This window comes from Nematolebias whitei, chromosome 10 (genome assembly GCF_014905685.2).
Source record: "Nematolebias whitei isolate Nwh7 chromosome 10, NemWhi1, whole genome shotgun sequence".
Taxonomy (NCBI): Eukaryota; Metazoa; Chordata; class Actinopteri; order Cyprinodontiformes; family Rivulidae; genus Nematolebias; species Nematolebias whitei.
In genome coordinates, this window is record NC_056507.1 from 14,775,551 (window position 1) to 14,786,896 (window position 11,346).

Consider the following 11,346-nt stretch of genomic DNA (forward strand, 5'->3'; position numbering starts at 1 on the left):
TGTTTTTTTTTTAATTAGATGAACTTCACACACTTATTTTACAGTTATTTAACTGCTACTGGTAATAAGAGGGAACAAAAGCTTGAAATTGAAATTTCTTCCCACATTTGAGGGCACCCATACCTAATTGTCGTGTTTAAATGAACGAATACTGCACTCCAGGAGGCTTAAATGTAATTTCCCTGTGCCGTTGTATCGGGTTCACAAAAGGCTGCTTTTTGCTGTATTTGAGAGCCATTCATTTGGATTTATCATTCTCCCTTGTTGCTAATGTATGCATGGTGCAGATACTTGTAGTTGGAGTCGGTAGGATTATGTGTTTTGTGTTGTTGGCTCAGACAGTATGTTACACATGAACTGTGCATGTGAATGTGGGCTTGACAGCAGCTTAAAAGGTATTCAAAGATGAGTGAGTGTTTGCATGTTATTATGTGTTTCAGGAAGCAGTGGGGTGAGTATAGAGACCATGAGTCCTAAAGCTGTAGATGTTCTGAAGGGCCTGAACAGCTGCAGCAGGAAGTAATGTGTGGCAACAGCTGACTGCCTGGCTTTAGTCATTTTCTCTGCCTTTCTCCATTTACCTGCTATCCTCTGCCTCAGATTTACTCTTAACATACTGTTGAATTACATTTCCATTTAGCAGTTCAGTGTGCAAGTGGCAAAATGCTAATTTTTTCCTATAATGGCTGCATCTTGCTGTGCTTTACTGGTTCACAGTTTTACCTTCAGCAACTCTAGGAAACAATGTTATTATGAGCAGGTCTGAGTGGAGCATGTGCATAACAACAGGCAATATGAGACAATATTAGCTTTTATGACTTTATAAGCTTAAACAAACTGCCTTTTTATGTTCAATATTTCTCACTAACTTCCTTTCTGACTATATTAAAAACTCCTCGGGGTAGCAATTTATAGTGGAAAATCTAGTCCCAAGATTGTTTTGAGTTTTGCATGTGCCTGTATGCAAGCAACCACTGCACCATGGAGATTTCTAATTAGCTAGACCCAGTCGTGTATGGAGAATGGGCGGTTGCTTTCAGGGTGCATACCATCTGTAGGAACAATCAGTGATGATGGAGACATCACACTATCGGCCGTAAGGAGGAACTGAAGAGAAGTTAAAACATTATGTATAAAAATATCTGTAGGCAGTGCAACATACTTCGTAAAAAGCTTTTTGTTTTTATTGAAGATGAGCTCTGTGTGCATGAAAATCACAAGTAAAACTGACTGATCTATCAAATAGTGAGGAGTGTGGGGAACATGAAGTTTTGGGATGGATAAAACAGAAAATATGGAAAACCGATCAAAACCAGAATATTTAACATGTTATAAGCCTTACCATGAATAAACTTTTATCAGGCATTTATTTGGAGCTGCCATTAACAATCAGGCAGCTGCTGGAACAGGTCAACCCCCCCCCCCCCCCCCCCCTCCTCCGTTTTGGTTTCATATAGATGCCTTTAAGAATGCCAGTACTTCTGTGATTCTGAGCCCATAATCTTTGTGAGACTCCTCCAGCTTTGCAAGTTAATTTAAAAAGCTCTGACATGTTTGATTCAATAGGTTTTTGCTATGTGATCATGTAAAATAATCTTGGACAATATCAGGAAAACTGCTGTCAGTGTATTGGAAAACTATTTTATGAATTTGTAATTATTTTTATTTTTCTGTCTGTTCCTATATTTTGATTTTTCTTTTCTACTGACAGTGTTGTGTTTTCTAAATTTCCACATGCACACAGCTTTTCACGTTTGGGTTTGTTTCTTCTCTGCCTCATATGAACCGTCTCGTTAGTAGTTTCTGACCTCTGTTTTCCCGGTCGTAACTCCAGGTATCGGTCCGGTTCTTGGCCTGCTTTTCATCCCTCTGATTGGCTCGGCCAGTGACCAGTGCAACAGCAGTTATGGTCGACGGCGGCCCTTCATCTGGCTGTTGTCTCTGGGAGTTCTTCTGGCGCTCTTCATCATTCCCCATGCTGATCTCTTGGCAGCACGTCTTGCTTGGGGAGGGCACACCCTCCAGGTAGGAGAGCACGTTTGTTACCTCACTACACTAAGAATGCTACAAATGTTTATAATAATGACTGGAAGTAACTTCTTATATACAGTTAGTGAACAATTAATTATTCAAGGCTCAGTTTAATTTCAGTTTTGTTGTGTTTTTATTGTTTTTATCCCTCAGGTGGGAGTTCTTATCTTTGGTGTAGGACTCCTGGACTTCTGTGGACAGGTTTGCTTCACGCCGCTGGAGGCTCTTCTGTCAGACTTGTACAGGGACGAGGAGGAGTGTGGCCAAGCCTTCGCCATGTTCTCTTTCATGGTCAGCCTGGGAGGCTGTGTGGGTTATTTGCTACCTGCACTGGACTGGAGTCGCAGTCTGCTTTCTATTTATCTAGGAGGACAGGCCGAGTGCCTTTTTTCCCTCCTCATCTTCATCTTCGTCGCCAGCGTGCTCATTACCATGAAGATGTCTGAGGAGCCCTCATGTGCCAGCAGCAGCTTGGCGGGATCAGGATCTTTACTGGAGTCTGGGCCTGGCGTGATGGAAGCTCGCCGCTGCGCTGTGCCCCGCTCGTGCTGCTACCTGCTGAAATGCAAACTGAGGCTGCTCAAGGCTGGACCTTTACTCTGCTTACTGAGGACATGCTGGTCCATGACCCCGGCCATCTTCAGGAGCTACTGCCACGTCCCGCGTGTGATGAGACAGCTGTGCATGGCCCAGCTCTGCAGCTGGATGGCTGTGATGTCGTTTATGCTTTTTTACACAGACTTTGTGGGGGAAGGCCTGTATGAAGGTGTGCCTAGTGCGTTACCAGGAAGCATGTCCAAGCAAAGATACGATGAAGGTCAGATTTCCTCCTTATCTACATTACTGAAGATTGTGTTGTATACACGTTTTGTGAGAAGCTGTCCTTTTTTTCTGGATTGATGGATTATTCTAAGTTTGCTGCAGCTTTGTTCAGGCTACAGTGCATTTTTGTTCTTCTCAATTGCATAATATCAAATGCACTTTGTGTTTTGTCACAGCAGAGCAGAATGCAGTCCTGTCCTTTTGACATAAGGGAGACAAAGTGTGTTCCTGAATGAGGAATTGTCTTGATGCTGCGCTCGTTTTATTTCAAAGTATAGTCCACATACTAGCGAGGGCGGCAGCAGCTTGAATTAAAGACACATCTGTTGAGTTTGAGAATATTCTATGTTTAAAAAAAAAAAAAAAAAAAAGAGTAACAATCTCATCTCAAAATACCAAGTATTACTTTTCGTTTGTGTGCTTTAAAAGCTGCTAACTTATGCACAATCTGTTTGTCCACCTCTGTCTGTGTTTCGTTGCTGGACCCTGAGGAATGTCCCACTCACAAAGAATCAATGTCAGTGAATCAGCACACAAACAACATGTTCATTCAAGTCAGGTAGTCGGCCCAAACGCACAGGTTTGAGGTCATTCAGAGTTTTGTTTGTTTAATTAAAAACACAGCGGATGTTGTTAAATCGCTGCATCCTATCTGCAGATGTTTCTCTCCATGACAATGATCTGTTTCTTTATGGTTTCATGGCTCTGTAGATTTTTTTTTTTTAAACACAATAACTTTTTTTAAAGTAATCTTTTCAGCTGCTCGTTCTGGCTCAGCCCTCAGGTTTTGGTTCTCATTAGTATCAGCAGTGTTTATAAAGCAGGACTCCACAGCTTTGCTTTTTGGGAGTAATGTGATCCACTTATTTTCTTCCAGATAGGTTAGTCTGCCCTGCTGTTGAACTTCTGACCCAAATGGTTCAGACCACAAACTCTGTTAGAATGACTAAATTAAACTCCCTGTCTGCATCCACAGAGGACAATTACAATGTAACATTTTTCTGAGGTAAAATTTATTTAGGAATAAACATGTTTTATGTTCTAACTGAAAATGTACGTTTTAAATGAACGATGATGCTGCGCAGAAGTTGAGCACTAACTTGTTACTTTTGATTATTCTTTTATTACTTTTGTAGCATTTATGAATGCAATGTTTTATGTTTTTTCCACATAAAGAGTTAGTGTTGTTGCTCCACAAGACTAAATCTTACTGGTTGTTAAATTGTATTTTGAAAGAAAGAAGAAGAAAAAAACTCTTGACAGGCTGCAGGAGACATGGAAGGAAGCAAATATATAATTAAATTTTGCAAAGGAATTCACAGCTCTCCCTCTGTTTGGACTTTACATTCCACTTTAAGTCAGTTGGTCCGAACTCTTCAGATGCTTGTTGTCCTGGTTGCTAACTGGGCCAGACTCTGGCCAGAAGGCAGATCTCATCAGTAAACAAGGACTGGTCTGAGTGCTTCACACCCTTCAGCTTGTCATGGTTTTATCTGGGGTTAATGGTGTGTGTTATTGTGCAGGTCGATCAACCCAAACTATATCAAAGCGTCAGACGTCTGTAAATGTTACCAGAACCACATATGTTTGTTCCTGTTAATGAACTTGACCATACACAAGGCTTTCTGGTTCATCTGTGTCCGTTTAGATATTTTTTGAGTAAAGGATGTGTGATATTTTGTAATAACAGTTGGTTCCTTTCTTCTCTCAGGTATCCGTATGGGCAGCCTGGGCCTGTTTCTCCAGTGTGCTACCTCAACTTTCTGCTCTCTGATAATGAGTCGCTTGGTTCACCGCTTCGGGTCACGATGGGTCTATCTGAGCAGTATGGTGAGCTTCACGGCCTCGGCGTTGGTCATTTGCTTATCTAAAAGTGTCGCCCTGGTCACAGCGATGGCAGCTCTCACTGGCTACGCCTATGCAACCCTGCAGACCCTGCCTTACACCCTCACATGCCATTACCACAAGGAAAAAGAGGTAAAAACACAAGTAATGGTTTCATATACATGAACGGTGCATTTTTGAAATATGCATACTTAATAAAGCTTGTTTTTATGTCTTATTTCAGGTCTACATGCCAAAAAGGATCACCAAAAGTCTACATCAAAATGGTATAACAGCCAAGCAGGATTCTGTTTATCTGAACCCTGTGCAGGAGGAAGAGGGTGTCTTAAACCACAAAACTACTCCTTACATACCGGTACATCCCTTCCTCAGCCAAGATGGTTATGAAAACTATCCCTCCCCACCAAGTCAGAACGGCTCATCCCCCTGCTCTGGTAGCACCGAGCAGGATGGAGCTGAGTTGGGATACGAGAGGCGTGGTGTGGGCTTGGACTTTGCGATCTTAGACAGCACGTTTCTCCTCTCTCAGGTTATCCCCACCCTCTTCATGGGTATGATTGTTCAGTTTGCACAGTCCGTAACCGCCTACATCGCCTGCTCTGCGATCTTTGGAGCTGTTGCCATCTACCTAGCTTGTCACATTGTCTTTGACCAAAAGGACCTCAGAAGCTAAATCTTTGTTTTAAAAGAAAAGGGAGTGATAGAATCACTAATGACTCATTCAGGTTACTCTGATAAAACTCAACAATGCACTAGTTTTCCCAGAATGCCTTGTGCTAATATCATCTGCAGGTTATGTAAGAAGTGGCTTAATCTTTTGGCTTTTCACTCTAGGGGTGTCGCTATAGTGAGTCATCCTCCTCCATCTCACTCTGTCCTCACTCCAACTACCTCCATGTCCTCTCTACCTGCATCCATATCTCCTCATTGTCTTTTTCCTGGCAGCTGCATTTCTAACATCCTTCTACGAATATACCCACTGTCCCTCCTGTGGACATGTCCAAACCATCTCAGTCTGGTCTCTTTAACTTTATCTCCCAGTTGTTCAACCTGTGCTGTACCTCTGATGATCTCATTCCTTCTTATCCATCCTTGTAACTCCTAAGGAGAACCTCAACATCTTCATTTCTGCCACTTCCAGTTCTTTCTCCTGTCTTTTTGTCAGTGTCTCTGTCTCCAGACCATACAACAGCTGGTCTCATCACTGTTTTGTCAACTTTTCCTTTGACCTTTGCTGACACCCTTTTTGTTGCAAATCACTCCTGAAACGTTTCTCCATCTTGCTTGGACTCTCTTTTTCACCTCTTTACCACACTCCCCATTTTCCTGGACAGTGGACCCCAAAGTACTTGAAGTCCTGCACCCTTGTGACCTTTGTGAGAAATGGCTAATGAAAGAAAGGGAAAAAGTCACAGGAGCTGGAAAATGTTCAGTTTTTATCTTAAAGCAGAAATCGTCAGCCCAGGTGTGGCATGCTGTACTTTGTTTGACGCTTTTCTACAAACTTTTAATTGTGACATAATTTCTGTCCATTCTTGTACCGCCAAACAGGTTTACTGCACAACTCAAACACAGAGCTGCGTACATTTAGCAATTTCATTCTGCGATTTTAAAAACGAGTCTGTTCTGAAAAAACAAACAGTATTCACAAGTACAGGCTTAACAGAAACCTCACTACAATAGAGACTAGTTCAGATGTTTTTAAAACGATCCTCCTGTGTGCGGTTGTCAGTCACATTAAGAATAGATAAAGGTCGAGCTGTAAACAGTGTTTCATTTTATATGACTCGGTGTCTCTCACTGACCTGCCATTCTGAAAAATGTTGCATTTTTTCATGCATCCAATTATAATTTTTGTTATATTAACACTTCAGGCTTTAAATAACCTTGACGACATTACTAGAATTAGTTGATCGAAGTGTCATACAACTGTTTTTGCTCTAAGTGCTCTCTGTGATGAGCAAACTGACTATATGTAAAATGCCTTTTCAGCTTATAAACTGAGCTGTCCTCTAATACTGTTTTAGCTCAGCCCCATTTACTAGTGTCACCTCTCAAACCGATTACTGAAACTATTTGTACACAAACTGACTTTATTAATCCCTATGGGAGTTTCATTATGCAACCTGCTGAGATGGAAGTTTTTAACTGTGGTGGTTGAAGTAAGCAGTTGTTTAATTAAACAGCGGTGCTGCGTCTAGTGTTCCCCGTTTAAATGCTCGAGACTAAACTAGTCTGTATCTGCTCAGAACATTTACCGGTACCTGCACGCATGCCTCTGGTCTGGGCGCTCGTCTCAGGTCGAGACCTTGTGTAACCGTCCCAAACTGGTTTGTTGTTGCTTAGAAATCACGTTCCCCGTTTCCACAAACGGTCGCATTTCACCGTCTATTCAAATGACAATCTAGGACACCCAGATGGGCCTGTTATGTAATGCTGGTGGTAAACGTGCACGGCGATGTCTCATGGATACCCATGTCATAGCAACCATTCCTGAGAAGACAAAAAAAAAAAAAGGTTCTGCGGTATGTGGAAACATTTGGTTTCATGTAAGTGTGAGGACTGCATATTGATGGGCTGAACTTCATGCTGAGTGTGTGTGTGTGTGTGTGCATGTGCGTGCATATATCTTTAACATGGAGGACGAATGTGTGAAAGCGTTAGTAATATTTAAGTGTGAGGTTAATGTTTTTCCACATACTGCAGCCTAAACATGATGGTATTACAGGATCTTGTTTCAAATATAAAAACCACGAGCGTCACACTCAGAACGAATTTGATCCTTTACAGCGTTAGAAAGATTCTGTGGATACAAATAGTCCTGACAGATCTTAGTGCAGTTGTGCGACACAGAGGGATGCTAAAATTATTACTGTTCGAGCTCTCAAAACACCCAATTTGTCTTTTAGCCACTGAAATGAAACAGAAGATGCCGTCAGCAGCAGCTGCGTCAGGGGAAAAGAAAAGTTTTTTACAAGTGCCTGTACATTTTTAAGCATCTTTTTTGTACATATGTATTTATTTATGATGGATTTATTATAAAATGGTGTGTTTTATTAAATTGTTGGACTTCTGCATCTTCCGTAGGTGCAAAGGTGAAGGTAGTTTCTGTGAAAAAAAAAAAAGATTTTTTTTGTATAAATAATGATGTAAATCATCTTCTAAGCTATAATTTATTTCCACAGTTCACATTTGATCCTGTTATTTTTACATCACAGAAAATTTTGTATTTTATCAAATGAATTTTAGAGTAAAAAAAAAAAAAGCTGAAAGTTTTATTCTCAGTGTGTTCTGTTTTGTCCACTGGTGCAAATAAAGTTGTGAAATTGTCTGTTTTTAAACTATTTTCTTTTTAGTCTGTTGTGTGTTTCAACAGATCAGCACAGACTTAACTTAAAAGTTTAAATCCTAAACCAAATCTCATTTGATTAAAACAAAAGTGCCAACTGTCAGACCGTTTGTCCGGTCCGAAATGATATTTGTCATTTGAATTTCTTCTTTAATCACAATATTTCAGCTGATTTTGTCGTTGTTGTGGTTTTGGTTGCGGAGAAAAAAAAAAGGAAAATGTGTGTCATCTTTATCAAATGTGTATGTTACCAAATAGATTTGTATACAAAATAAAAGCTGCATTATCAGTGTCCTTATTATTATTATTTTTAAGTTTTGAATGTTATTTGGTTTAATGTCATAAAGACTGGTCCAACGATAATGAACTCACATTGATGGTTAATGTCTTAAAGTTTAAAAATTGTGGGCAAAATTAGTGAATGGCTGCCAACTTCCACATCTGTTTGGTTCCAAAGTCAACAGGCGTTTGGGATCAAGTCACCGTTTTCATACATTTACGCTCAGCTTGGTCGAGTAAACTTTGTAGAAGCAGGTTTTAAAAATCTAAATTGAAATGGACTTTGCCTTTTTTCTGAAATAAATAAAATAACCGATAAGATAATTTCCATCACCTTTTCTAATATTTGACAAAAATTAGCTGTCTCATGGTTTTGTAACTTACAAAAGTTACAAATCCATTCATTATCTTTACCCGCTTCTTCATTTTGGTGCCCATGTCCAGCCATCATTGTGCAGGGTGTGTGTGTGTGTGGGGGGGGGGGCACCCTGGACAGGCCTCGAGTCCATCACAGGGACACAAATGAAACAACCATTCACTCTCTCACTCACACCTAGGGACAATTTAGTTACCAATCAGCCTAACATGCATGTTTTTGGTCTGTGGGAGGAAACTGGAGAAAACCCATGCACAGAGAGAACATGCAATCTACACCCAGAAAGGCCCCCTGGCTGGGATTTAAACCCGCAACCTGCTCGCTGAGAGGCAGCAGCTTTACCAACTGCACCACCATGCTGCCTATTTAGTAATCGTATTTTTTTTTTTTTACACTTCTACTTTTTTATTTTAACACAGAATGTGAATCATCCAGCAGGCAACTTCTATCAGCTAATAAGCATCACAGACTGTAGTAAACAGAATGTTCATCTAGAGGTAAACAAAACAACAACATAAAAACTATAGAAGTTCAGCAAACGCCAGGTTTGAACTCTGTCTTCATGGACCTCCCCTGCCCTTCTTGATCCCCATTATTTAATCTTGACATCTCTCTTTCTCCAACTTTCTCTTTTCCTTCACATTTAGCAGCAAATTCACTCATAGTTCCACCTAAACGTCATTTTGGAGATGCTACACTCGTCCAGTTCTCCGTCTCCAGCGGTTAGTCCTGTGACTTTATAGGTGGATTCATCCAAGTGCTTTGTTTACCTTGAATGTGGACCTGCGTTTAAAATTGCATGTTAATATATCTGATGAAACTAAAATTAATGGAGTGAACTCATGGCACCATTTTGATATTTCAGGGAAAAAAACTTTTTATAAAGCTTCCAAGGATTATCTTTAAGACCTTTCTGCAATTAGTGTTTACACAAAAAATTAGATTATGTGTGCAACAATTTGCTGTTTGATGCTTTGAGTTGGCCACACGTGCAGATTTACAACAAGAAACACATTGACATCTCAAAGCCAATCAAATGAGGGCAACACAAACCTAACAGCAACTGACAATTTATTTCTCAAATATGCAATTAGGAATAATTGAAGATTATATCGAGGACACCCCCCCCCCCCACACACACACACACACACACACACACACACACACTTGGCATTTCACTGCTCAACCTTGGGAACCAAAACAAGCTCAACTGGCTTCACGAGGTGGTTTCAGTGTGATAATGGTGCCATCCCTTGGATATCTCAGGAGCTGCTGATGCGTAAAATGCGCCCCCCCCCCCCCCCCCCCCACCCACCACCACCACACACACACACCCCACAGTGCCTATCTGTTACATGGAAAATAGGATATATTTTCATGTGCCATATTTTCAGTTCTCACTGGGGGGGGGGGGGGTCCTTGTCCCTCTCTCCCCTTTAGGTTCACCTGACGGGTCCTATGAGAACCTTCTTGCTGGGAAAAACTCTTGAAGAAGAAGTGGGACCACAAGAGCCCTGTCATTGCTCTCCGGTGACAAGTGGGCCCGTTTTTACACCCTCCCTCTAAATAAGGCAGCAGCCTGACAGACATATGACCACCGAGCCAATTTGGGAGCACCCCCCACCACCACCACCACCCCCACCCCCCAAAATCACGTCCCAGGCCGCTGATCGCCATCAAGGAGCTGCAGCCTCTTGACAGGACTCTGTTCCGCCTCGAGCCTCCTCTGACGGCATCTCTCCTCCAACCTGCTGTGAAGTCAGCATGACGTCACCTGGTGGCGGTGTGTGGGGGTCGGTGAGAATTTATTCTGAACTGTCTGTCAGAGGCAAGAGAGAGAGAGAGAGAGGAAGTGTGTGTGTGTGAGGGAGAGAGAGGGGCGCGGAGGAGCTGCAAAACATGGTAATCACCACCATCACCATCACCTCCAGCTCCGCCGCGCACTCTCCCGTCTCCTCTCCTCCTCCTCTTCCTCCTCCTCCTCCTCCTCACCGGGGCTGGCGCTTTATGCCCGGAGCTCTGATCTGCTCACCAAAAATAACCCTCAGCCAGCATGCCGAAGGAAGCAAAACAAGAGGCGCGGTATTTTTAGGGTCATTAATTTGGACCACGTGGCCCGGAGGTAAACCGGATGGCCGTTGCGCAAAGGCTCCCCGTCAGTATGTCGTGCGAGGCCGGCGCGCCGCGCTGGACGCCGAGCGCGGTGTTTCTCCTGCTGGGCTTCCTGCTGGGGGTGGCGTCGGCGTACCCCCTACCGAGCCGCAGGACGAACGCGACGCTGCTGGAGAGGCGATGGGAGACCCTCTTCTCCCGCTCCGTGCTGGGGGTCTCCGGGGAGAAACCGGAGCCGAACTGGGAGAGCGACTATCTGCTGGGCATCAAAAGAGTGCGGAGGCTCTACTGCAACGTGGGCATCGGGTTCCACCTTCAAATCCTCCCCGACGGCAGAATAAACGGTGTACATAATGAAAACCAGTACAGTGAGTTTTCCACCTCCGGTGTTGGACACGAGCATGATGGATCCGCGCTGCGCACACAGCCTGCCCCCCTCCTATTCATCTGCATGACCAGATCTCATCCCGCTCTCAGGGAGAATTGGATTTCTTCTATTAAAAACAAGTATCCATCAGCACTGAACACCCCC

At 42.7% G+C, this 11,346-nt stretch overlaps 2 protein-coding genes across 2 annotated transcripts in view; both read left to right on the forward strand.

Moving 5' to 3' along the window:
- The window catches only part of slc45a3 (solute carrier family 45 member 3), a 7,147-nt gene extending 1,540 nt beyond the window's left edge, over positions 1 to 5,607 (forward strand). Inside the window, exons 2-5 of the mRNA XM_037682697.1 lie at positions 1,835 to 2,025; positions 2,185 to 2,848; positions 4,565 to 4,830; positions 4,922 to 5,607. Coding sequence (XP_037538625.1) covers positions 1,835 to 2,025; positions 2,185 to 2,848; positions 4,565 to 4,830; positions 4,922 to 5,371 — 1,571 coding nt within the window. The 3' untranslated portion in view covers positions 5,372 to 5,607. The remainder of the gene's footprint in view (positions 1 to 1,834; positions 2,026 to 2,184; positions 2,849 to 4,564; positions 4,831 to 4,921) is intronic.
- Positions 5,608 to 10,833: 5,226 nt separating this feature from the next.
- fgf6a (fibroblast growth factor 6a) overlaps positions 10,834 to 11,346 on the forward strand; it is an 8,280-nt gene continuing 7,767 nt past the window's right edge. Inside the window, exon 1 of the mRNA XM_037682698.1 lies at positions 10,834 to 11,182. Coding sequence (XP_037538626.1) covers positions 10,834 to 11,182 — 349 coding nt within the window. The remainder of the gene's footprint in view (positions 11,183 to 11,346) is intronic.